The 25,154-nt window shown below is 41.6% G+C and overlaps 1 protein-coding gene across 1 annotated transcript in view; it reads right to left on the bottom strand.

The window, feature by feature from the left end:
* GPAT3 (glycerol-3-phosphate acyltransferase 3) overlaps window positions 1-24,716 on the bottom strand; it is a 30,511-nt gene extending 5,795 nt beyond the window's left edge. Inside the window, exons 1-7 of the mRNA XM_026687142.2 lie at window positions 24,053-24,716; window positions 14,553-14,619; window positions 12,004-12,274; window positions 6,939-7,013; window positions 6,429-6,518; window positions 1,694-1,787; window positions 380-495 (exon numbers count right to left, since the gene is read on the bottom strand). Of these exons, the coding sequence (XP_026542927.1) occupies window positions 380-495; window positions 1,694-1,787; window positions 6,429-6,518; window positions 6,939-7,013; window positions 12,004-12,274; window positions 14,553-14,619; window positions 24,053-24,196 (857 nt within the window). The 5' untranslated portion in view covers window positions 24,197-24,716. The remainder of the gene's footprint in view (window positions 1-379; window positions 496-1,693; window positions 1,788-6,428; window positions 6,519-6,938; window positions 7,014-12,003; window positions 12,275-14,552; window positions 14,620-24,052) is intronic.
* Window positions 24,717-25,154: the final 438 nt, after the last annotated feature.

The following is a 25,154-nucleotide window of genomic DNA, read 5'->3' as shown; positions in this document are numbered from 1 at the left end:
CTTGGGAGGGTAGCACACGGCCCCCTCCCAAGCTCCGTTTTCACTGGCAGAGGATTGCAGGAGGCCATCGCAGCCATAAACAGAGCTTGGGAGCCCTCTTTCGCTGGCAGAGCACTCGGGCACCTTGGACACAAGTGACGTCGAGCTGGCCACACCTACTCTGGCCACATACCTCCTGCCCCCGAAGTCAAACACAACCCTGATGTGGCCCTCAATGAAATCGAGTTTGACACCCCTGCCCTTTTCCAAAATTCCTTTTTTTTAGCACTTCAAAATGGGCAGTCTAACATGTCCTTCGCAACCTTTCCCTGGGCTTCCTGAGAGCATTTTCTGAGTTTGACGGATTAGCAGGGAGGGAGGGAGGAAATAAACTCTTTACCTTTTTGTCACCAGGTGGCGATCTTTCATTTCCGAACGCTCAAACCATACATGAGGAGAGGCCTTAACTGTGGCTCTCTGAATGACACCCATCAAACCTCCATGAGCCTGTCCAACCTGGAAATTCATCCATACCAAACAAAAACAAAAAGGAACAAATAAATAAAAATGGCAATTAAATAGCACAAGTTTCTTCAACTCCTTAAGAAGTACAGCTACATTACAGGTAGTCTTCAACTTACAACCTTAGTGACCGTTCTAAGTTAGAACAACACTGGAAAAAAGTGACAATCATTTTTCATACTTACAACCATTGCAGTCTCGCCATGGTCACGTGATCAAATTTGGATGCTTGGCAACTGGCATGTATTCATGACAGTTGCAATGTCCCGGAATCATGAGATCCCCTTTTATGACCATCACACAAGTAAATTCAATGGGGAAGCCAGATTCATTCAACAACTGTATTACTAACTTAACAACTGCAATTTAAAAATTATGGTTAAAAAGGTGGTAAAATGCGGCAAAACTCACTTAACAACTGGCTTAGCAACAGAAATGTTGAGCTCAATTGTTTGTGGTCGTAAGTTGAGAACTGCCTGTACTATACTTGAAGGCACCCAATTTAGAGAAAGTTGTAACATTTGGAGCTGCCTCATCTGGGAAGCTCTGGAGACAATAAATGGGATCGTTGTGGAATAAATAGGAGGCAGGAAGATTAGATGTTTCCCCACTTTGAGTTGACCTGTGTGTGTTTTTTTCATTTAGTGACCATTTCATGTTATAATGGCACTATGGTCTTCGCACATATGACCATCATAACATTCCCGATGGTCACATGATCCCAAAATTTCTCCAACTCCCTACATCTACTTAAGACAGAATAATTAAAAGGAACACATAGAACTCAACTGATCAATCTGTTAATCACTTTCAATGATAAAATCCTTAGAATTTGCATATAGTGCTCTAATTAAATTCCACACTCCTTACAACTGATGCTACCACCTCAATTTCGTTTGTATAAAAATGTTAAACTGTAATCAGGGCAGTCTGAACAATTCGCAAGGCACGCTGACAGTTGCTAAATATAAAATAAAGAGTCAAATATTTCTACCCAAATTGGCCAGCAAATAAAAACACAAAGTGGTATATTTCATATCATTGCTACATTTCCTTTACATAATTTATTTAAGCATCACTCCCTTTTTCCCCATATTTTCCCCTCAATTCTGCGCAATTCTTGGAAACCAGTAAATGATTAAGAGTTGTCGATTTTCTATTAAGTTTGCAGTGACAAGATATTGTGACATACCATTGCATAACAGCCATCATTTGTCAAGATTATAACATCTATCGGAGACGTGTGATTGGCTACACAAATTCCACCCTTCTGGGGTCGGTTCTCCCTGCAATGACAGGACATGTGATTCGCAACAGTGTAGTAAAACAGCCATCCCATAACTCCTCTACATTTGAGGATTCCACTGCTACTGCTCACTTAAAAAAGAAAAGTGTCATTTTTCATGTTTTAAGTAGTTTCTAATGCTTTTCCTGTGAAAAGAAAAATTTGAAGAAAGTAAATGAGTTCACTTTGATGATGTACAACTTTTCTTTCCACTTCTCAGAATACATAAATAATAATTTCATGAAATTTTAGATAACCGGATTCTAACCGGCAAGTCCAACCAGTACCAAGAATGAGAATTTCAGTGACTTTGGGGGGCGGGGGAGAGAAACTAGAGGAGGAAGTTTATGTATGTCACCTTAAACTCTTAGAGGAAAGACAAGATTTAAGCCAATAAATAACAAACAACAGATTAATAAATAAACTCTATTGAATTCTACTGTATAGTGCAATATTAATGCAGTATCAGGAGTTTTTCAATTCAATGTATAGAATGTGAAGGATGTGTGTTTGTGTTTATTTTTATAGTCATAATGTACACTGAAGATGGTATTTAATTTCATTGTCAATTGTGCAATGACAATAAAGTAAATTAAACTAAACTAAACCTGTTCAGCAAGTGATAGCCACCAAAAGAAAGATACAGATGTATTTCCTTTTATAATGAAGGTGAACTGTAACTAGATATATTGTTAAAGAAAGAAGTTCTGATTGAGCTGTTCAGGTACAGGTCGTCCTTGACTTACGAATTTTTGTTGTTAAGCAAGAGAGTTGTGCCCCGTTTTCTTGCTATAGTTGTTATGTGAATCACTGCAGATAGTCGCAACAGTTAAAGTGAATCTGGCTTCCCCGTTGTCAGGAGATTGCAAAAGGTGATCACATGACCCCTGGACACTGCAACATAAATTCATGCCAGTGCCAAGCATCCATAGTTTGACCACTTGACCATAAAGATGCTGCAAAGGTCATAACTGTAAACAGAGGTCATTTTTTTCAGTGCTATGGTAACTTCAAACGGTCACTAAGCGAATGGTTGTTAAGTCAAGGACTACCTGTAATCCAATGCAGCAGCGAAGAGGGAATTTTTCAGGACAAGTTCTGAAACAGCCCGGTCCATCGCTAAGAATATGTAATAATATAGAGCCACTGCCAAAAACAATCTTTTACATCACCTGCTTATACCTTCAATGAAGTAGTACACCACAGGTTCTTCTGAATGTCTCTTTTGCCCCAACTATCATTGCTGAGGAATTAACTTTCTCTCTCATTTCGCTAACCTATCACCGGAGGCGTGAAATGGGTTCTCCCAAGACACAGAAATACCAAATTGAAAGCTCCCATATTCAACTATAGGTAGTCCTTGACTTATGAATGGTTGTTTAGTGACTGTTAAAAGGTTAGGGTTAGGGTGAAGGTGAGGATACAAAGAGGTTGGATTTTCACTGTCTCCTCTGCAAGCAGAACAGACAAGAAGATTAGGGAACTGGAGGCTAAAACATACAAAGATGGTTGCAGGAATTGGGTATGCCTGGTTTAATTAACAGAAGGTCTAAGGGTAACATGATACCAGTGTTCCGATATCTCAGGGGCTGCCATAAAGAAGAGGGAGTCAAGCTATTCTCCAAAGCACCTGAGGGCAGGACAAGAAGCAATGGGTGGAAACTAATCAAGGAGTGAAGCAACCTAGAAATAAGAAGAAATTTCCTGACAGTCAAAACAATTAATCAGTGGAACAACTTGCCTCTACAAGTTGTAAATGCTCCAACACTGGAAGCTTTTAAGAAGAGATTGGATAACCATTTGAAATGGTATTTCAGGGTTTCCTGCTTGAGCAGGGAATTGGACTAGAAGACCTCCAAGGTCCCTTCCAACTCTATTATTCTGTTATAACAAGGCAAAAGTTGCAATGGACGCACTGGGGTGCCTACGACCTAGATTGTAAGTTCTAATAGTTGGCCCTTTCCCAAAATCACATGACTATATAATCAGACTGAATTTACAACCACTTGCAGCATCCCATGGTCACGTGGCCATGGTTTATGACTGTTTTGCCAAAAAGCGGCACGTATTTCCAGTTTTGGGCAAAACCGCACCCATAGATTCGCTTAATGGTTGCAGCCTTCACTTAATAATGGGTTTGCTTAACAACCAAGGTGATATGGTTAATAGCTATTGTACAAAAAGTTCAAAAAATTGGGTTGGTAGTGTCAATGATCCAATTTATGACCATCACAAGTTATGACTGCAATGGTCAGGCTTGAGGACTGTCTGTGTAGTGAGATAGAATCAGCGGACAGGCATCACCGTCATTCCATTGTAGCATCACACGAGAATCCTCTGCAGAGGCCCAGGAGGTGCCACAATACACCTGAGTCTCTACAACAGGAGTGGCAAACACAAGGCCCGTGGGCAGGATCTGGCCCGTTATGTAGTTGGATCTGGCCCACAGGGCTGTCCTGGAAAATGTAAAGGGCCAACCCGCGTGGCTTCGGCCCGATCTACCCAATGTGAAGAGGAAACATGCCAGCAGTTTGGGGAGTGGTGTGAAGCTGGCCACGCCCACCCAGTTGGCCACACCCACCCAACCCCCTGAGGTCAACCACAGCCCTGATGCGGCCCTCAATGAAATTGAGTTTGACACCCCTGCTCTACAATAGGCAAAGGAATGTCAGAGAGTAACTGCTCAATAGGAAAAGGAATTTCTGCAATTGGGACATCCCCATGATTTCAAACTGCAACATTTATTTATATATTAAATGTATAGGTCTATAAATCCTATTGACTGGGCTGTAATTCAAGAATAACAGCTTTTTTTCCCCCAAGTGGTTTTTCTTTTTTCAATATCGTCAAGGTCAAACTAGGAAGACTTTAGGTTTAAGAAACAGTGCACTAAACAAGTCTAGATGTTGTCACATCACATTACAGTGTTATATTTTACTTCTGAAGCCACATCTGGTCACTTGGTCACAACTGTATATTTGGGTGGTTTGGGTTTTTTTTTTTTTTTTAGTAAACAAGTTTTCAGAATGGAAATGAACCAACTGGAGGACCCCAATCTTTTCCCCTTCATCCAGAACTAAAAAATTTGAGCAGCCAAAAGATTAAGAATTTCTGCAGAGTTGTCACAAAACTTCATCTAGAAAGGAACTCCACAGGAAACTGAAGATAGTTAAAAGAGTGAGAAAAATACTCAAATCAATAGCTATTAATAGAGGCTCTAGTTCAAAGGTCGCCAACCTTTTGGATCTCAGGGACCACCAAACTCATAATTTTAAATTCCGAGGATCAGAGACTCTGGGAAAATCCTAAAAAAAGTCTGCAGGAAAATCCCCCATCCCATTTTCCTACCGATTAATCATTCTTTATTTGGGATCGCAGGATACCGTCTCCAGCTCCTTTCTCAGGGGGAGAGAGAGAGAAAGAGACTTTTGGCTTTGTGCAAGGAAAGCAGCAGAAGTCTGTCTTTCTCTCCCACAAACTCCACCAGAATGGCGCAGCCTCTTGGAGCAGGATGCCGTGCAGGGTCCCAAAGACTCATTTCTGGCAGAGTTTCGGGGAGAGAAGAAAGACTTTTGCTGCTTTCCTTGAGTGCAGCCAAAAGCAGAAGAAGCAGAAAGAAGCAGTCTGGTGGCCAGGCCAGGCGCATGGGGCGAGTTTTCCCCTCTCCACCCTTTCCCCCCTCCCCTCACTACCTCATGTTGTTCGCAATGCAAGCGATGCAAGCCTTGTGTTCCCGTGGGCCATGTGGGCAGCGCAGCCTTGTGTTGCTGCATAGCCTGGATTAATTGCTTTGGGGGGTGCTTTGAGGGTGACATTTCTCTGCGGATCACCAAATTTTTTTCACAGACCTGTGGTCCCCAGCCCTTTGGTTGGCGACCACTGCTCTAGTTTGACTCTGCTTACTCCAGCTTTTCCCCATCAAAACAATAATTTAAAAAAACAAAGATATTAAGTAGTATAATACGGGAGGCAAACATGAATTGCACTTTGATTAAACCAAATATCTAAATAAAGCTGGGGGGAATTAAAAAAAATAATCACCATGTGCCACTCAAAAATTTTTGGAATTGTAAGTGAGGAAGGCTATTCTTTAATATTCTCATAAGTAAACATGAAAGCCGTAACCTTTGAATAACAGAAGCCACCCTGTTAAAGAGAAATATGTCACAGGGATAGCCAAAGGATTTAATTATTGCATTTATTTTATCCCACCTTTATTGTAAGAACTCAGTGACCATATCTAGTATTCCTTCCTCTTCCTCTTTTCCCCACAACAGCCTGTGAGGTAAACTGGGCTGAGAGAGTGACAGGCCCATAATCCCCCAGATGGCTTTCATGCCTAGAACTCACAATCTCCTTCTGATTGGTCCAAGGTCACCCAGCTGCTGCACTGTCATGCCTAATATGTGGGACTAGAACTCCCAGTCTCCTGGTGATGGCCCACAGCCACCCAGCCAGCTCTCATGCCTAAGGCAGGATTATAACTCCTCCCAGTCTCCTGGTTTCTAGGCAAGCACCTTAACCCTCAGGATCCCTTGGCTATACTAATCCAATCCAATTTGCATAATCTGTTGGCTGGGTTTAATTCAACAACACAGCAAGAGAGCTTAGCTAATTACAGCACCTACGTGCTTCCACTCACCTGTTGTGATAACGAATGCTTCCAGAGAGTGCCCTGACAAGGATTCGGCAGCAGGTGAGATGGACAAGATCACTCAGCCAGTCTTTGGTTCTGCAAAACAGAACATCAAGCGGAACAGGTTTAGGAATCTCTTCATCGGCAGATTCTCCAAACCACAAATTCAGTTTACCGTCTAAACAACAACGGAGGAGCCCAGATGTATCAACTATTAGATTAGAAGGACAGCCCGGGCCTGAAAGAATCCTAAAATAAGAGGGGTGTGTGTGTGTGTTACAACTTTGCAACTTTAAGACCTGTGGACTTAAACCTGGAAACTTTAAGACCTGTAGAATTGAATTCTCCGTCCAGCCAACCATGAAAGGAATGAAATCAAATAATACAGGTAGTCCTCCTTAACAAGAGTGATTTGGACCAGAAATTCCATCACTAAGCCACATGGTCATAAGGTTGCCATTACAGATAATCTCGACTTACAATAGCAATAGCACTTAGACTTATAGACCCACTTACTGTCCATTTGGCAGCTGTCCTACCAAGGTAGTTCCCACAATCATGGTCATGATCCCAATGGCTGCCAAGGTAATTCTGGAAAAAAAAACACCAAAAGTCCAAATGAGATCAGTGCACTTTTTGTTCTGGCGTATCCTCTCTAGTAACTTTTTTTAAAAGCAATCTCCAGATCTTGTTTATTATATATAACATAGTAATATATTAATATACTACGTCAGTGAGTTTTTTCCAGGTAGAACTGAGATAAATTACATCAGGATTTTCAGAGGTCTCCTATCCAGGTATAGCTGAACAACTTCATCAAGGAGACTGGTAAAGAACATTTAAAATGAAGCTATGTGGATATGGTCTTTCATTTCTTTTCTCTTTTCTTTTGGTATCTTTGAGCCAGTCTTGGAAATGTTTTTCAGAAATGTTTTGCTGTTGTCCCCTTCCCAGGGCTGAGAGAGAGTGACTGGCCCAAGGTCAACCAGCTGGCTTTGAGCATAAGGCAGAATTCAAACCCACTGTCTCCTGGTTTCTAGCCTGATGCTTTAACCAGTACATCAAACTATCTCCTGTCTTTCTATGAATGTCAGGATTCAGTACAATTATTCAGATTACTCCAAAAGGCCAGCAAGCAATTAACAGCATTCCATATAAATTAGAACATGCCTAACTAGACAACTCCTACATAACATTTTTTACATTCTTTAATTTTAATTAGGCTCACTAGCATCCTATTTTTAATGACTTGTTATTCTGGATACAATTTTGTCTGCTTTGATCTGCTTGCAGAGTAGAAGCTGCTTAGCCAAGTCAAAGGGATACACACAAAAGGTGTTGTTTTTTTTTCCTAATTCACAAAACCCTAAAATTAAGAATAATCATCTAAATCACAGTTTCAAAGGGGGGTGGTCTAGAGATTCCTGGAGTCCATAGGTCTTAAAGTTGCCAAGGTTGGACACACATGCACACCCCCGATGTAAAGGGTCCTCAAGCCAAAATCTTTGACAAGCAATGACCCAAATCAGAGGTGTCAAATGCAAGACCCTGGGGCCGGATCTGGCCCGCGGGGGCTGCCCTGGAAACAGCGGCCTGTGGTACCTCTGCCAGAGAAAACGGAGCTCAAGGGGGCCATGGGCAGAGGGCTGCAGGAGGCCGTCGTAGCCAATAATGGGGCCAGGAGGGCTGCACGCATCCACCCCCAAGCTCCATTTTCATTGACAGAGGGCTGCAGGAAGCCAAAGTGGCTGAAAACTGAGAGAGCCTGTTTTCGCTGGTGGAGCACTCAGGCCACCACAAGCGCCCCCAACATGAGTGACATCAAGCTGGCCACCCTCACCCTGGCCACGCTCCCCCTGCTCTCCTCCCCCAGGTCAAACACAACCCTGATGCAGCCCTCAATGAAATCGAGTTTGACATCCCTGATCTAAATCAATGACTGTTTTTGCTTTAAGCTTATTCTGCCCCATCTGGAGAAAGCCAGCTTATTATACAAGCACCCTTTTCAGTACCTGACAAGCTATTATAAAAAATTAGAAATCGTTAACACAAAGGCATTCTCAATGAGAATTATGCCATCTGAACTTTTATGTTATAACCACAATGTTTGCATTTTGTGGCTCCCCAAATGGCAAGATGCTGACGCAAATACTAGCAACTGTGCCAATATAAACTTGCAGTTAGGTGTGGCATATCCTTAAAACTGTTAGCTGTGGCATAAACACACCAGCCGAAGTTTTAACTATTTCTCTAAAGGCATTCAAGGTGGGTTCTTTGAATGTGTCCCCTTGTGGAGGAGATGGGTGGCATATTTTATTTTTTCCAGATTTTGTTCAATTGAACTTTATTATTTTATTTGATTGTTTTGTTAGTTTTTTATTGTTTTTTATTTTTATTTTTTTGTTTTAAATATGGTTTTACATTGTGTAAACCACCTCGAGTCGCCATGGGCGAATACGCGGCAATATAAATTAAATAATAAATAAATATGAATTTAATAAATAATAACAAAATAATGTGTTCAATAGAAATGGAAGCTGGCTAAATTAGCGAAGAATGATCTATAAAGGAATAAGGAATAGCCCTTGACTTAAAACAGTTCATTTAGTGACCGTTCAAAGTGACAACGCCACTGAAAAAAAAACAATAGCAATAGCCCTTATATACCGCTTTCCAGTGCTTTCCAGCCCTCTCTAAGCAGTTTACAGAGTCAGCATACCGTCCTCAACAACATTTTACCCACCTCGGAAGAATGGAAAGCTGAGTCGACCTTGAGCCTGGTGAGATTCGAACTGCCAAATTGCAGGCAGCTGGCAGGCAGCTGAAGTAGCCTGCGGTGCTGCATTCTAACCACTGTGCCACCGTAGCTCAAAAAAGTGTCTTATGACCTTTCACATTTATGACAGTTGCAGCATCCCCATGGTCATGTGATAAAATTTCAGACACTTGGCAAGTGATTCACACTTATGACAGCTGCAGTTCCCAGGGTCATGTGATCCCCTTTTATGACCTTCTGACAAGCAAAGTCACTGGGGAAACCAGATTCACTTAACAACCTTGTTACTAACTTAACAACTGCAATGATTCACTTAAGCAAGCGTGGCAAGAAAGGTTGTAAAATGGGACAAAACTCACTTAACAAGTGTCTCACTTAGCAATATAAAAACATTGGGCTCAATTGTGTTTGTAAGTCGAGGATCACCTGTATTCAGTACTAGGTAACAGCATGCTACGGTAGTATATATAAATATACAGCAAATCCAACATTTACTCACACTGATGTTGCCAGTGTGGTAACTAAGCAGTGAAATATTTGACATGGACATTTTAAGTTGTAGTTTTATATTGCTGTAAGCTACCATAAGTCTTTCAGACTGGGCAGCATGCCAATTTAAACTACAAGAGTAAAAACAATCCTTCTCCTGATAGTTCACTTCAGCAAGATATGATATAGAAACTGCCTTTGATGGATTTAAAAATTACTTTTGATCAGTTCACGGAACTGCAAATATTAGAAACATGAAAGTGTGAGTTACAACACCACACCTCAAAGATGGCTCACTTCTGACCTACATACATGTTGGCTAATATCAGCATTCTTTCAGCCATTTGGAGTCAAACGTTAAGTTTGGAGGAAAAAAAGCAAATCGTACCCACCTAGATCACATAAAACTATGGACCTATGATAAGAAAAGCACAGTGTCAAGGCTCATGTTGTAGTAAACTAGGAGTCTCCAAGCTTGGCAACTTTAAGACTTGTGGACATCAAGTCCCAGAATTCCCAAGCCATCCATATCCTGGCTGAAGAATACTGGGACTTGAAGTCCACAGGTCTTAAAAGTTGCCAGGTTTGGAAACTTCTGTATTAAACCATTCCTGGCAGGGATGTACAAATAGTCTTCGATGTACGATCACAATTGAATCAAAAATTTCTGTTGCTAAGCAACGTTTTACATTTTCTTGCCACAGTTTTTAAGTGAATCACTGCAGCTGTTAAATTAGTAGTATGGTTATTAAGTAATCTGGCTTCCCCATTGACTTTTCTTGTCAGAAGGCCGCAAAAGGTGGTTACTACATGATACCAGGACACTGCAACCGTCATAAATACGAGTCTGTTGCCTAGTGTCTCAATTTTCATCACTTGACCATGCGAACGCTACAGCGGTCATTAAGTGGGAAAAATGGTCATAAATCACTGTTTTCAATGCTGTTGTAATTTTGAATGGATACTATGTGAACTGTAGTAAATCAAGGACTACATGTCTAAAATGCAACTACCTAAAGCAGGGGTGTTTTAAACTCAAGGCCCACAGGCCGCATCTGGACTCTGGGGTGCTTAGATCTGGCCAACAGGGCCCCCCTGAAAACAGCAAAGGACCGGCCCGCGGTGCCTCTGCCAGCAAAAACGGGCTCCCAATCTCTATTTTTGGCTGGGATGGCCTCCTGAAACCCTCTGCCAGTGAGAATGGAGCTCTGTTTTCACTGGCAGAGGGTTGCAGGAGGGCATCCCAGCCAAAAACGGAGATTGGGAGCTCGTTTTCGCTGACAAGATTATTCGGGCCACCACAGGCAACCCTGACACGAGTGACATCGAGCTGACCACGCCCATCCTGGCCATGTCCCTCCAGCCCCCCTGAGTCAAATACAGCCCTGATGCGGCCCTCAATGAAATCGAGTTTGAAACTCCTGATCTAAGGAAGGTGGAACATCCCTTTTACATCAGACCAGGATGTTTCAGTCATTTTGACGGTGGTCCTACATTAAATGTGCCAAATCAGGAAAAACCGTAGTTTGTGGGCTACATCCAGAACATTACAAACCCTACAACATTTGGTTTCCGCGGTCATCTATGTTGGTAAGTCTTGAAATGGAGCATATGTTTTGTGTACAAAAGATCTCTGGCATATTCTCTATGAAACTATGGACTTTCAGACCAGATGGAGAATGTCACTTTAAAAGGAGACCAACATTTGGGCACCCATAAAAAGCCACAAAGATGTCACATATATCATAACATCATCACACAAATGAGTGCGTAGGTAGGTTCTTGACCTGCAATTCTCAACCACAAATGAGAAGAGAATATTCCTTTTAAGTCATTGTGGTCATACGTGACGGGATCCAATCTGACAACAGTCCGAAGTCAAGTCATGCCGTTATAAAAGCAAATTCAGCTTAACCAATGGGGTTGGGTTTGTTTGCCTTTTTTTTTTGCTGGAAACTAGCAAAAAATGTCACAAAATGTGATCACTGTGGTATGATGCCACTGGTTAGTCGCCAAGCACCCAAATTGCGATCAAGTGACAGCGGAGGCAGTGCTACGGTCATAAGTTCGAATTTGGGTCATAACTTACTTTTTCATAGGCTGTTGTTAATTCAAACTATTGTTGAGTGAATGGTTTTAAACCGAGGACTACCTTTAATGGTGCACTTTGCATCCATTGTATCTTGATTCATGTCATTTGCATGACAGCACAATGAGGCATGAATGCTTCCCTTGCCTCTTCCTGCAGACACTGATGGACCAACAGTTCAATTCGTCTACAACTATTTCCTAATGCCACCAAAAACTTAAACTTACCGAAGAGGAAGCAAGAAACAGTAACGCATAAAGACGCCGATCACCCACACAATCGTCAGTCGTAAACTGATGTAATGGAAGTTGACATTGGTCCTGGTGAGGAGGTTCCAGGATACCAGCTCTTCCGAGGTGAATCTTTGGGTGACTTCATCTTCTACAATGGCTTCGAAGCCCTTCTTAGTAAAATAAAAGACATCTGAGAGCTCAAAGTCTCTGCAGCCATTGCCAGCAATCTCCTTCTCCATGGTGGTTTGCTCTCTCTGAATGATCACTTCAAAATAAGGGAAAAGAGAACGCAGCTGAGTGAGGAAGTAAAGCTAAAAAAAGGCAGATAATTAACAACAATTCACCATGCATGTCCAGGAAACAACGGGTGTGACTTTCATTGATGCAGAAAGTCCTCGACTTATGACCACAGCTTGAGCCCTAAATTTATTTTGAGACATTTGTTAAGCGAGTTTTGCCCCATTTTGTGACCTTTCCTGACACAGTTAAGTGAATCACTGTAGTTGTTAAGTGAGTCACACAGTTGCTAAGTGAATCTGGTCTGCCTGTTGGCTTTGCTTGTCAGAAGGTCGCAAAAGGGGATCACATGATCCGAGGACACTGAAACCATCATAAATGTGAGCCAGTTGCCAGTTGTCTGAATTTTAATCATGTGACCACAGGGATACTGTAATGGTCCTAAGTGTGAAAAATGATCATATGTCACCGTTTTCAGTGATGTTGTAATTTTGAATGGCCACTAAATGATGTTGTAAATTGAGGACTACTTGTACTCTAACAGAAGATAAATCCCAGTGAATACATAGGTTGTTGTGGTGGCCTCGGTTGCTATTGATATGGGAAGCTTCTGACATCTGGTTTGAGTTGACTCAACACTGATAAATTATGTAAACCAGGTTCTTGCGATAATATTTGCTAAAGAAGATGACTGACATTGCTGTAGGATGAGTCACTACCCCAGAAGTCACACAATTCACAATGAGAAGTGGGACAGGTTTTAGACAAAGATACCAGGAAAGTATCAATTACCTTACTCACTGCCTACTGTATGTTTAGTCCTGCGAGAGGGAGATAAGAAAGAAAAATACCACCAAAACGAAGTGTAAACTAATGGACAACCTTCTCAGCACCTAGATTTGGCTGTCCTGAAAAGCTCCCAGATTCTTAGCAATTTGTGGTTTGCAGGTAGCCTCTGACTTAGGACCTCAACTGAGCTCAAAATTTCCATTGCTAAATGAGACAGTTGTTAAGTGGATTTTGCCGCATTTTACAATCTTTCTTCCCACACATTTTAAGTGAATCGCTGCAGTTGTTAAGTTATTAAGTGAATCTGGCTTCCCCGTTGACTTTGCTTGTGAGAAGGTTACATGACCCCGGGAGGGTGCAACCGTCATAAATATGAGTCAGTTGCCGAGTGTCCGTATTTTGATCACATGGCTATGGGGATGAAGCAATGGTTGTAAGCGTGAAAGCTGTTGTTAACTTCAAATGGTCACTAAAGGAACTACTGTAAGTCAGGGAGTACCTGTACTGCTTTTTCATTGCCAGGAGTGTGCTGGCTTTTTGCCTCCTGGATTAAACTAGCCAAGCGGGAAATGATGTTTCTTGATTTGCATGAATTTCAAGCAATAACATCTCCAATTCCATTACAGTTCCTGTAAGAGCATAATTACTTTCCCAATTTCAACTATGGCCTACTTCTTAGTTACATAACATGTCTAAAGTGCAGACAGACAAACCCTTATTTCAACACCTAGATAAAAAAGAAGCAATGTTAGGCAATTATATATCAGGACAAAGTGATAAATAGTAAATATACTGTATATTAACAAAGAAATACTGGAGTAGGATTCACATAGTAATACAGAAGATTCTTAAATATAAAGATAAAACCAGCAGCTTTTCTTTTAGCCATAATGGCCAAAAAAAATGAAAAAAATGTGGAACTTTGAACTAATATATGCTGACATCAGCAAGAATGTTTTATGCACAAAAAGATGCTTTAATTAAAACATTTTAAAAGATTCTTTAATTTCTACAACAGAAGAAAAATTCTTCTAGATCACCAGATTTGGTTAATTGGGACTAGGTAAATGTCAGATATTGTTAAAAAAAACATGCAGATACCAAGCCCGTTGGCCATTGTGGCCAGGAGAGCTCTTAAACATTTTGCAAATTAAATAGAGATTAAATCTTTTGTAGTTTGATAGAACTAAAGGTGAACAATATGTAGCACTGAGGTCCCCATTTACAGAATATTCAGCAGTGTAGAATAAATCAGTGTTTCTCAACTTTGGTCACTGGAAGATGTGTGGACTTCAACTCCCAGAATTCCTAGGAGCTGAGTGGCTGAAGAATTCTGGGAATTGAAGTCCACACATCTTCTAGGAGGCAAGGTTGAGAGAAAGCACTCTAAAAGCATTTCTCAGGTCTTTATTTCTCTGAACAAAAAAAAAATACATTAAACTGACAATTCAGGGCAATTCCTTCAGATTCTTATTATACCGTTATCTATAATTTAAAACTGTAATCAAGCAACTTACCACTTGAAGTATGAGATATTTGTTTCTGTTCTCTTTGGATTCCTTTCTGAATTCGCAGTGTGGCCCACTATTTGGAAAAAAAATCAGAGGACACCAGCTTTTAAAGAAGTCTATGTGTACTCCTGCATTATTTTCTTTCATTTACTCTCTGAACGCTTGGCTTAGACAATTTTTGGGGCCAATTACCTGCCCTGAAAATTGCAGCCTTTTTCATTTTTAAAGTACTTCTATTTTAAAATACGGGTAGCCCTCCAATTACAATCACAATTGAACCCAAAATTTCCACTGCCAAGTGAGACAGTTAAGTGAATTTTGCCTTATTTTATCATCTTTATTGCCACAGCTGTCAAGTGAATCACTACAATTGTTAAGTTAGTAATATGTTTGTTAAGGAATGCAAGGCTAGAAAAAAACAGGAGTCTGTTTCATATCAGGGAATCCCAAACATTTTGCTTGGGGCACATCTGTAACATGACAACCTGTTCTGGGAGATGGCAAAGGAGATACTGTAGTCTTCACTCATTCAGAAAGCAGCTGCTGTAGGGAAATTTAACTTGTTACAATTGTACCTGAATGCTATCAGCCACCTGAGCTATTCTTGTTTCTAGCCAGACAGTCCAACAAAGGATTGGACTGCAGCCACTCATGAAGCTGATGGACTTCAGAAGCATTCCTGGATGCTAGAGGCATATTCTGTTTTGAGCATGCTATCTCTCTACTTTTTAATAAAAACATTGTAATGGAAAAAGTATCAGGTAAAGCAAATATTGCCTAGGAAAGTGACTATAGGTACACTCATGCCTTTAGTACCATCAAGGCAACCTCAGAGTAGGTAACATGATAAGAATTATGTCTTCTTACTATAAAAAAGCACAATGTAAGGAATGTAGTCTCTAATGCCATTAGATTTTCATATAAATTTAATAAATAAATATCAGCCTGTCATTGTTAACAGTACAGGTATTCTTGAATTACAACCATTTGCTTAGTGACTGAAGTTACAACGGCACTGAAAAAGTGACTTATGACAGTTTTTTACGCTTACAACAGTTAAAATATCCTCAGCTAAATAATCACATTAAATCTGTGACTTATGTATTGGCAAAATGGACACTGGGACACAGTATTAAAGGCAGGACACTATAGCACATTGGTGGCTAACGTTTTTGGGCTCCTGTGCCAAAAATTGTATGTGCGCTGGCGTGCGCGTGCTCACATACCAGCATCCAGAAGGCAATGCGCACACACCCCGCCCCCTGCGCACGCAATCCACCCATCCCTGCCCCTGCTTACCTGCACTGCACCTCACCTCTGATTTTTGGCTGGTTTGAGGCCTTTTTCGGCCTCCCAGAGGCTTGAAAAAATCCTCTGCAGGCCGAATAGGCCCGTTTAATCACTTCTGGTATTACAGGAAGTGATGAAACAGGCCTATTTGGCCTGCAGAGGCTTTTTTCAAGCCTTTGGGAGGCCGAAAAAGGCCTCAAAGCAGCTGAAAATAAGATGTGAGGCGTGAGGTAAGTTTGCCTGCAGCTTGAGTGCCGGCACAAATGGCTCTGCATGCCACCTGTGGCACACGTGCCATAGTTTTGCCATCACGGCTATAGCATATCTGGGGTTTTGGTATCACCACTCTTTACTGCGCATACCATTGGTGAACCCACTTCCAAACAAAGGAGGTTGCTGACAGTCGTCTTTAAAAAAAAAAAAGCCTACAAGTGACCAAAGAATTCCTAGGAAACAAGGTGAAAATGCTAACTTCCCATTTAATTTCTCAAAACCTGATCACTTTTTTTAAAAAAAAGAGGTCTGTAATCTGGCCAGATCCCAAAGTATTGAACCAAGATATTAAACACATGGCCCAGCCCACAATAGCTTATTGAGTGAATTATGACTTGGCAATATTGACCAGATTTCAAACACTTGGCAGGAGAGGCACTCTGGAATTAATACAATTCCCTATATCAGGGGAATAGTAGAATTCCCTCTATCAGGGATAAAACTATGGCTGGCTCAGGAATTCTGACACTTGAAGTCCACAGACTGTAAAGTTGCCAGAGTTACCCACCCTGGCCCTATATTCTTCTTCTGAGCTATTATCAGTGTCATGTCTCCAGTATAGTTTGTGTATTTTATGTACTGTTGTTATTCTCTGGCATGTATCGAGCCCCATATACTGGCCAGGGACAAGCTTTCATTTAGAACAGGGCTCTCCAATCTTGGCAACTTTAAGACTTGTAGACTTCAACTCCCAGAATTGCTCAGCCGGAGGTGAAGTCCACAAATCTTAAAGTTGCCAAGGTTGGAGAGCCCTGGTTTAGAATGTAGGCTTTGGTGGCATTTTTGAAGCCAGACTCCATTTTGTAACGTTCTGAGCTAACAGAAACATCCAGAAGAATCCAGATTAGTCTGAGACACATGTTCTTTTGAAGACAAAATCTATATCCCCTACATGGTATCGCTGTTTCACCCCATCCTGTTCTTTAATAAAGTATCAAGATCTACATTTACAGTCTGATTTATTGAAGGACAGGAGGCTTTAACTGCATGTCAAGCTACACACAGGATAGCATGGAATGAGGATCAAACAATCAGGTTCATTCTCTTATTCTTTTTAGCCCAAGTCAAGCTGCACAACAATATCTGCACTGATTAGCTGTCAGTGGATCCACGGGTGAATTATTCATATACCATTTGCTGTCTCATTAAACAAACAAGACATGAGAAGCCAGGGAATGAATCAGGAGGATCCATTCATTGAATGATAATCCCGCCACTGATTCTCATTTAAAGCTCTTTCTTTAAAAATAAATAAATGTCGTAAGTGTGAAAAAATTGTCATAATGGTCACTTTTTTCAGGACTCTTGTAACTTCGGACGGTCACTAAATGAATGATTGTAAGTCAAGGACTACCTGAATAGATAGAAAAACAAACACACCCAAGGAGTTCCATCTGTCTTACCTAAGGCTTGGAAAACCAATCATATCTTCAAAGGCTTTATATAGATCAGATTAGAACATCAACACAATGAGAGTAACCAAGATTTCACCCTGAAATCTGGCCCATACATATCTTGCTTAAGCATAGCTACTAGGTATCTGTTCATGCACTGCAATAATGCCAGAAAACATGGATGGGTTTGCATACCTCATCAACTATAGCTTTAACCATAGTTGATGCCACATTAGAGCTAATATGACTTAGTGTCATGTACTGTACTGAAAACTACAAATCCAAGAATTTCCACACAGCAAAGTAGTGGGGAAAGTTGAAACCCAACATAACCAAGAAAAAGGTCTATGCTATGGGTGGTTCACACTACACCCAAAGCCACAATCAAGCATTATTATTATTATTATTTTTGCTTAAATGAGTATCTTATTCCAGAATCTAGCTCTGAAATTCTGGGATGTTAATGTCTACAAATTCTAAAGTTGCCAAGTTTGAGTTGTCCTAGAATATTATTCCAGCCAACAGCCTCTGATAGCAGTGTTCCAATATTTGAGGGGCTGCCACAGAGAGGAAGGGCTCAAGCTATTTTCCAAGGCACCTGAAGGCCAGACAAGGAATAATGGATGGAAATTGATCAAGGAGAGATTCAACCTAGAAATGAGAAATTTTCTGACAATGAGAATAATCAACCAATGGAATACCTTGCCTTTAGAAATTGTGGGAGCTTTATCACTGGAATTTTTTAAGAAGAAATTGGACTGCCATTTGTCAGAAATGGTGTAGGGTCTCCTGCTTGGGCAGGGGGTTGGACTAGAAACCTAAATGACAAGCAAGGACCTTTTCCATTAATGACTTTGCTTGTCAGAAGATTGCAAAAAGTGACAATGCAATGGTCATAAATATGAACCAGTTGCCAAGCATCCAAATTTTGATCATGTGGCCATAGGGATGCTGCAATGATTGTAAATATGAAAAACGGTCATAAGTGGCTTTTCTTAGCGCCGTTGTAACCTTGAGTGATCACTAAACGAATGGTTGTAAATCAAGGACTTCCTTTAAATCTAAATGGAGGTTCAATTCTACAATAGCGCGTCGATGATTTTACGATCAAGACTATCAGAAGGAAAAAGAGGAATGTAAAATTGATTTGTTTGATCAGGATTACAATAAAATATATCTATAAAATTCTTGAAACCCTCTATTAACTTTTTGATACTTGGACAGAAACCATAATCATTTTGGGATTTGTGAAATGGGTGTTGTATTTATGGGAGGAAGTAAATTATGTATACACAGTAATTTTGTAGGGTGTGTGGAAATATTAAATTTGCCTGCACTTGTTGCAGAAGACAATTGTGAGTCTCTCTTTAAACATTTTTTCTATTTTTTATTTTTTGTATTCTATATTTCTTTCCTTTCTCTTTCTGATTTTAGTTTGCTTTATCTTTTTATATTATTAAACTCTCCAACAAAAAATATTCTAAAAACAAAGAAGTTGCTACTACACAGACATCAGCCTACACCAGTTCTAGGCATGGATTTTGTTTGACTCATACCATAAAGGATGCAAAATTTTGGGTGTCAACCACAGGAAGGAGAGAAGGCTAATTGGAAAGCTTGCACCATAAGCATTCTTCAGCTAGTGGAGTATGAGAAAGCAGGACAACTTTCTTGTGTTATGAAACAAGACTAAAAGTAATAGTGTACACAGTTCCTTGACCCATTTCACTGGATGTTGAATTAGTGGCAGGAGACAAAAAAGGAACATATAGGACAGAGTTTCTTAAAATTCCCCAAGCCCATCTCAAGGATCCAGAAAAGCCAGCATATGTTTTAAAAAAATATAAATATCAAAATCCCATCAAATAATTTGAGAAATAACAGCTGGAACAGTGGGGTTGTACCATGAACCAGAACACACAATTGTAGATTGATTGATTAGTTCCTGCGTGAGGCGATCTGTACTGTGATTGGTTGCTAGGGGTATGGAGGGGGATGTTCCGCCTTTTCCCGCCTTTTTTTCTTCGGTGTGCCATGTGTGCTATTCTGAGTTTCACTTGATGATTTACCTCATGATGTAGTGATGTGCCTTACTTTATTTACTGCAAATTTAAATATTAAATATGTATTTACTAGCAGGGTACCCGTGCTTCGCTACGAAACTATATAATCGGGCAAGTTTTGGGGGAGGAAAATAAGGGGGAGGAATTGTGCCTCTGCCTACCAACATCCATCGATGTTCATCTGGCTAGCATCCTGTCAGTGTATGAGAGAGTTCAGGGCTGTTTGGAAACTGAAACAGTATTTGCTGTGTGAGCAAGAAGGAGACAGCAAGGAGCCTGAGCGGGGCTTAGCTCAACTGCAGTTGGAAGATATTTCTTTTCAGGTGGGGAGGGGGAGTAGAACTGCTCAGCATCAGAGCATGTTAATAATAATATAGGAAAGACTAATGCTCTGGTGGTCATTTCAAAAAATCCTTTGTTGGTGAGCACCTAGAAGATAAGAGGAACATACGTGCCCAATTTGAAGTTTGTAGGCTTTACAGTTCTAGAGATTTTGTGATGATGCGGGAGTGCTATTTTGCTTTTATATATAGAGATTTATTTATATAAAAATTACAAGTTTGTATCAAGCTCTCTGAATTCATTTGGACAACTGCTATGCAATTCCCTGATAATGGCAATTGGCCATCTGCATTGGATGGACAACACTGGCGGAGAAAGTCCTTAACTGACCAGAAGACTTGGATGATGGATAGGGGCAGCAGGAGGGATAACTGACATGCGTCCTGTGGCTGACACCAGACCAGCCACATAGTCCAACGACCATCTCAGTTGTTTCCCCTTGGTGAAGGATGTGCAGCTGTGATCATTTCACATTTGCCTACATTGTACAACCATATTTTAAAATAAAATACAGGTAGTCCTCAATATACAACCATTTGTTTAGTGACTGAAGTTACAACGGCACTGAAAAACGGATTGGATGACCGGCTTCCACATGCATGACTGTTGCGGCATCCCTGTGGTCACGTGACCAAAATTAGGTTGCTTGACAACCAGCATGTACTTATGACAGTTGCAGTGTCCCGAAGTCACGTGATCACTATTGATAACCTTCCCAGCTGTCTTCCAACAAGCCAAATCAATGGGGGGGGGGAGCCAGATTCACTTAACAACTGCAAAATTCACTTAACAGCTATAGTAATTCACTTAACAATTGTGGAAAAAATAGGGCACAACTTACTTGTGCTTAGCAACAGAAATTCTGGGCTCCACTGTGGCCATAAATCTAGGACCAATTTTCATTTTTAATGCAGTCAATATCGATCACTATAACTCTCAAACAAAAGCTCTTTGGGAATCCTCCATAATCTTCAAAATTGGAAAGGGTTCCCCAGAGGGGGGAAAAGTTTAAGGAACACTGTGGCAGAAAAGTAGCTATTTTCATTAAATATATGAACACAAAGAGGTACTGTATTCTTTGTGAAGGAAATTCAATTTTCTCCAGATATTCTACCTCTCTATTTGGAGAACAGATCACCCTGGGAATTATTCTATCTCATCAGAACAAGGCATCTGGAAATTAAACAATGGAACAATTCCGTTTCCCAACAGATTTTATTTATTTTGAGAAGACTGTGTATTTTATCAAGGTTGAAGATGTAGCCAGCCTTGAATTTCAAAGAGAAGGCTGCGAATCAAAAACAGTATCAGATTTAATAGGAAAGCAAACATGTGTTATCTTTCCAATTTTAATCAGAGGTTTGCCTCATGTGTAAGACTGCAGGAAAAGGACTAACTATATTGTTATTGCCAGATGAAATAATCTGAATATATTACATAACAGCAACCCAACTATCTGTATGAAAAAGTCAAAGGTAATATATTTTGCAAGACAAGAAAGAAACAAAGGTCAGGATATGTTGGCTGAATGTAATCTCCTTTCCTTTCAGACCTGTACAATACCTGGACCTTACAGAAGATCCCAAAGGCACAGCATTTATTAGTCAGAAATGGTACTACCAAATTCCTGCTTTTTTTAAAACTAGGAACAAGGTGAACTCTTTTATCATACCTGGATTTTGAAACAGAAGCTCTATCTTCAAGCACTCTAAAAATATTCAAGAAAAGTAACTAAGAAAAAAACTGCTTGTCCAATGGAAGTTTATAAATCACCACTCTGGCTATAAGACACCCACTGAAAGGAAGTGTCCCCTTCAATGCAGATGGCATGGTCTCTCTTGAATAAAACATAGTTGACTCCATCACCAAAGACTTTCTTTGTATGAGAAGAAATCTGAATTTCATTACAAATAAATTCAGAGGTTAGATGGTGTGGTCTCTTGTGAATAAAACATAGTTGAACAACCATCAGTGCAGACTTCCTGACTGTAAGACAACATCTGAACTTCATTACAAATAAATTTGGAAGTAAATATAATCAACCTAGTTATTATAAAGCATATGGATTCTAAACTAAGATCTGTCAAATCATGAAACCAACTGATAGCATTTGTATGTCCCACAGAAACTTTCCACCATGGGGAGTAGGAGGGGTGTGGAGAGGGAATGGCCGAAGGGTCTGTTCATGTTGCTGGTTTTTGTAGGTCTGCCCAGATGACATCAGGGTAGCCTCCACAATATATAGTATAGTGGCCAAGATAACTCTGGTATGATGTATACATATTTTTTTTCTACATTGCATTGGTGCTTTTCAAACAAAATTTCTGTCATTCTTGTAGATTCTTTACTGCATTTTGATGAACTCTTTTAAACTATTGGTTGCCCTGTTAACTGCAGCAGGGGGAAATTTTTCTGCATTAATATCAGAGTTGCCCTCACCTCAGGAATGGAGTACTTGAAACATACTGTAATTGGAGCTACCCTTGAAGAGTGTCTGGAAGCTTCAACTACTGCAAAGTGAAACAGGAGTTATGTGTGCTCCCAGGAACACTTCTGTTCTGCAAACTGCATTGGTTCCCAGTTTGTTTCTGGGTTCAATTCAATATGCTGGTTTTCATCTTTAGAGTCCCAAGTGGCACAGGGTCAGGTTATTTGAGGGACCATCTCTCCTTGATTACATCTACCTATCCATCAGATCTAGCAGATCATGCTATGGGTCCAATCTGCTAAAGATTTTTATCTGAAGGGATGCAGGAAATGGACTTTTTTCTGCATTAGATTTGCCCTGTAGAACACCAATATCCCCCAACCCACCCAAGGTGAGATTAACCTGACCCTATAGTTCTTCCAGAAATCTCTCTCTCTATATATGTATATTTTCAGCAGGTGAGAATCCCATGGGAATAAGGAGCCACAAAATGGTTGTGAGATTTTGGTGCATTCTCTCATGAAGAGATTTATGTTATTTTAATTTCATGTTATTTTAATGGTTATGTAATATTTGTTTTGTTTGCTTTATTGTACACCCGGAATCCCATCAGGCAGGTAGGCAACTATATAAATTTATACTATTGTGAAGGTCACCTGGGTCCTTCTAACCAATACACATTTCTGACTGGATACTACCCTTTAAATAGAAATTTTATTTTTGATCCCAAGACTGACAGGTGGATAGGTTGTCAATCTTTACAGGAGGCAAACAATTTCACCAAAGTTATTCATGCAGCACTGATCTACAATGCAAATTCCAAACAACTCACACGTGTGAGATATTACTATGCTTGTTTGCACCTGTGTGGTGCAGTGGATTCACCATGCATTTCCCAGCAGTAGATTGCCATGCTTAACTTTTCAAAGAGGAAAACAACAACAATTCTGCACCTGATTTTTAACGCCTGGACAACCGCCCAAAGCAAAGCAGCAAATATTTCAGCAGGTCACAAATAAAAATCAATAACCCTAGCTCCTTAAAAGGCACTAAACCAGCTAGCCCAGATGAAATGCTTTCGAGATGTGCCAGGCAGCTTTGCCCTGGCACAACCCAAGCTTTTTTTGGCAGGCGTCTTATTTTAAAAGCGCCCGTTCCACCCGAGCTCCCCACCCCAAAATGCGCCCATTCTTCCACCTGGCCAAACCGCTTCCCCGGGAAAGAATTGGCCTAATAAATATAATCCTTCGAGAGCGGATTCCGTACTGAAGGGGTGGATTTTTTTTAACAATCCTTTTAAGTCCTCCAATGGGAGCAACGCAAAGAGGCTGCGGTTCGCCCCAAGATGGTTTGCAAGTCAAAACAACCTTGCTCCCGCAGTTCCTCTCCCTTACACGGAGGGCCCCGATCCCCCTCCCCTGGCCAGGCCCAGGACCCATTTAAGGTGTGTGTGTGGGGGGGGGATGAGTCTCGCCTCCCTCCGCCGCCGAAGAGATCGCTGAATCATGCGGGAAAGATCCGCTTTCGGCGAGCTTTGCAAGTGCCGGCAAAGCGTACCTTTGGCCAACCTTTCCTTCAACACTCCCCATCATCCCCTGCCGATTGGGCGGCGTCCCCCGGCTTATCATGAAATCGAGGCCGGGGTGGGAGAGAGAAATAAGCTGCGCCTTTGCGCCGCCCTCCTCGCACACCCCTCCGGGAAGCCCTCCGACTCACCTCGAGGATCTTGACCAGCACCTGGAGGTAGAACTCCGAGATGCCCAGCGACACGCCGAAGACGGACGGCAGCACGATGAGCAGGAACGCCAGGGCGAACCAGAAGCTCAGGAGCTGCAAGAAGGCGCTCAGCAACGCCTCCATGCTGAGGACTAGGGCCTGCGCGAAGTCCCCGGCTCTCTCGTTCGCTCGCCGGCCTGCACAGGGACAGCAACCCCCCTCCGGGCGCGCTGGCTCACTGGCAGCGCCTCTTCCGAGCTGGCTCCTTTTTCCTGACCTCCCGCAGCTCCACCCCCTTAACTGCTTCAGCAACGCCGGGCCGCCTCGGGTGCTGCCTGCAGCCGGGGACTGCGCAGGGTGGCTCCTGGCGGGGAGCCACGGCTGGCGCGCTGTGACTCAACGTGGCCCGGGGGACGGGCAGGCGGCTGGATCCCCAACGAAGCTCGGCCTTGCCTGCATCTGCCACCGAAGCCGCGGGTAAAAGGTGCCTTCGGCGCGCAACGCGGGGGCGCCAGAAGCGCCGCCTTTTCCATTGTTCGCTCCCGGCGGCATTATGCGCTCAGCTCCACGGGAGCGAACGCGGGGAGAAACGGATCAGCCCGAATTAGATGGACCCGGGGAAGGAGGGAGGAGTCCGGGGCGGCGGAGCTGTTCTGGAACTGTGTGTGTATGCTACTCGAGTTGGATGCTTGCCGGACCGAACCTGGAATTCGGACACGTCTGGACTGCAAAATCCGGGTGGCTCCAGTACAAGATGGGAGCAAGGAGATGGAAGAAACTTGATTGCCACCTAGTGCTCATTCAACTGTTTAACCGGGATCCCCGGTGGTTTTTTTGCACACATTTCATTACCCAAACTAGGTAAAATCCGTTTGGGTCATGGATTATCTGCAAGAAAATAATCAAGCTCAGAGAGGACCCCTCATTTCAACCCTGAGCTACAAATATGCTCCTTTATTTGGAGTGTTTACAGCCCAGATATGCCAGCTCTCTAGCCTAGGCAGGAGGCAACCCCAAAAAGAGCCTATTTCATGCACTGAGAATTAGTGGCTCATATATTTAAATAAGTACTGAAAGTAATACTTTTAGGTATGCTGCAAAG

This window comes from Notechis scutatus, chromosome 4 (genome assembly GCF_049901735.1).
Source record: "Notechis scutatus isolate UNSWTSFEM ecotype Mainland chromosome 4, rNotScu1.2, whole genome shotgun sequence".
NCBI classification, from domain to species: Eukaryota; Metazoa; Chordata; class Lepidosauria; order Squamata; family Elapidae; genus Notechis; species Notechis scutatus.
The sequence above is the reverse complement of the archived record's forward strand: the minus strand, read 5'-3'. Positions and strand labels throughout refer to the sequence as shown.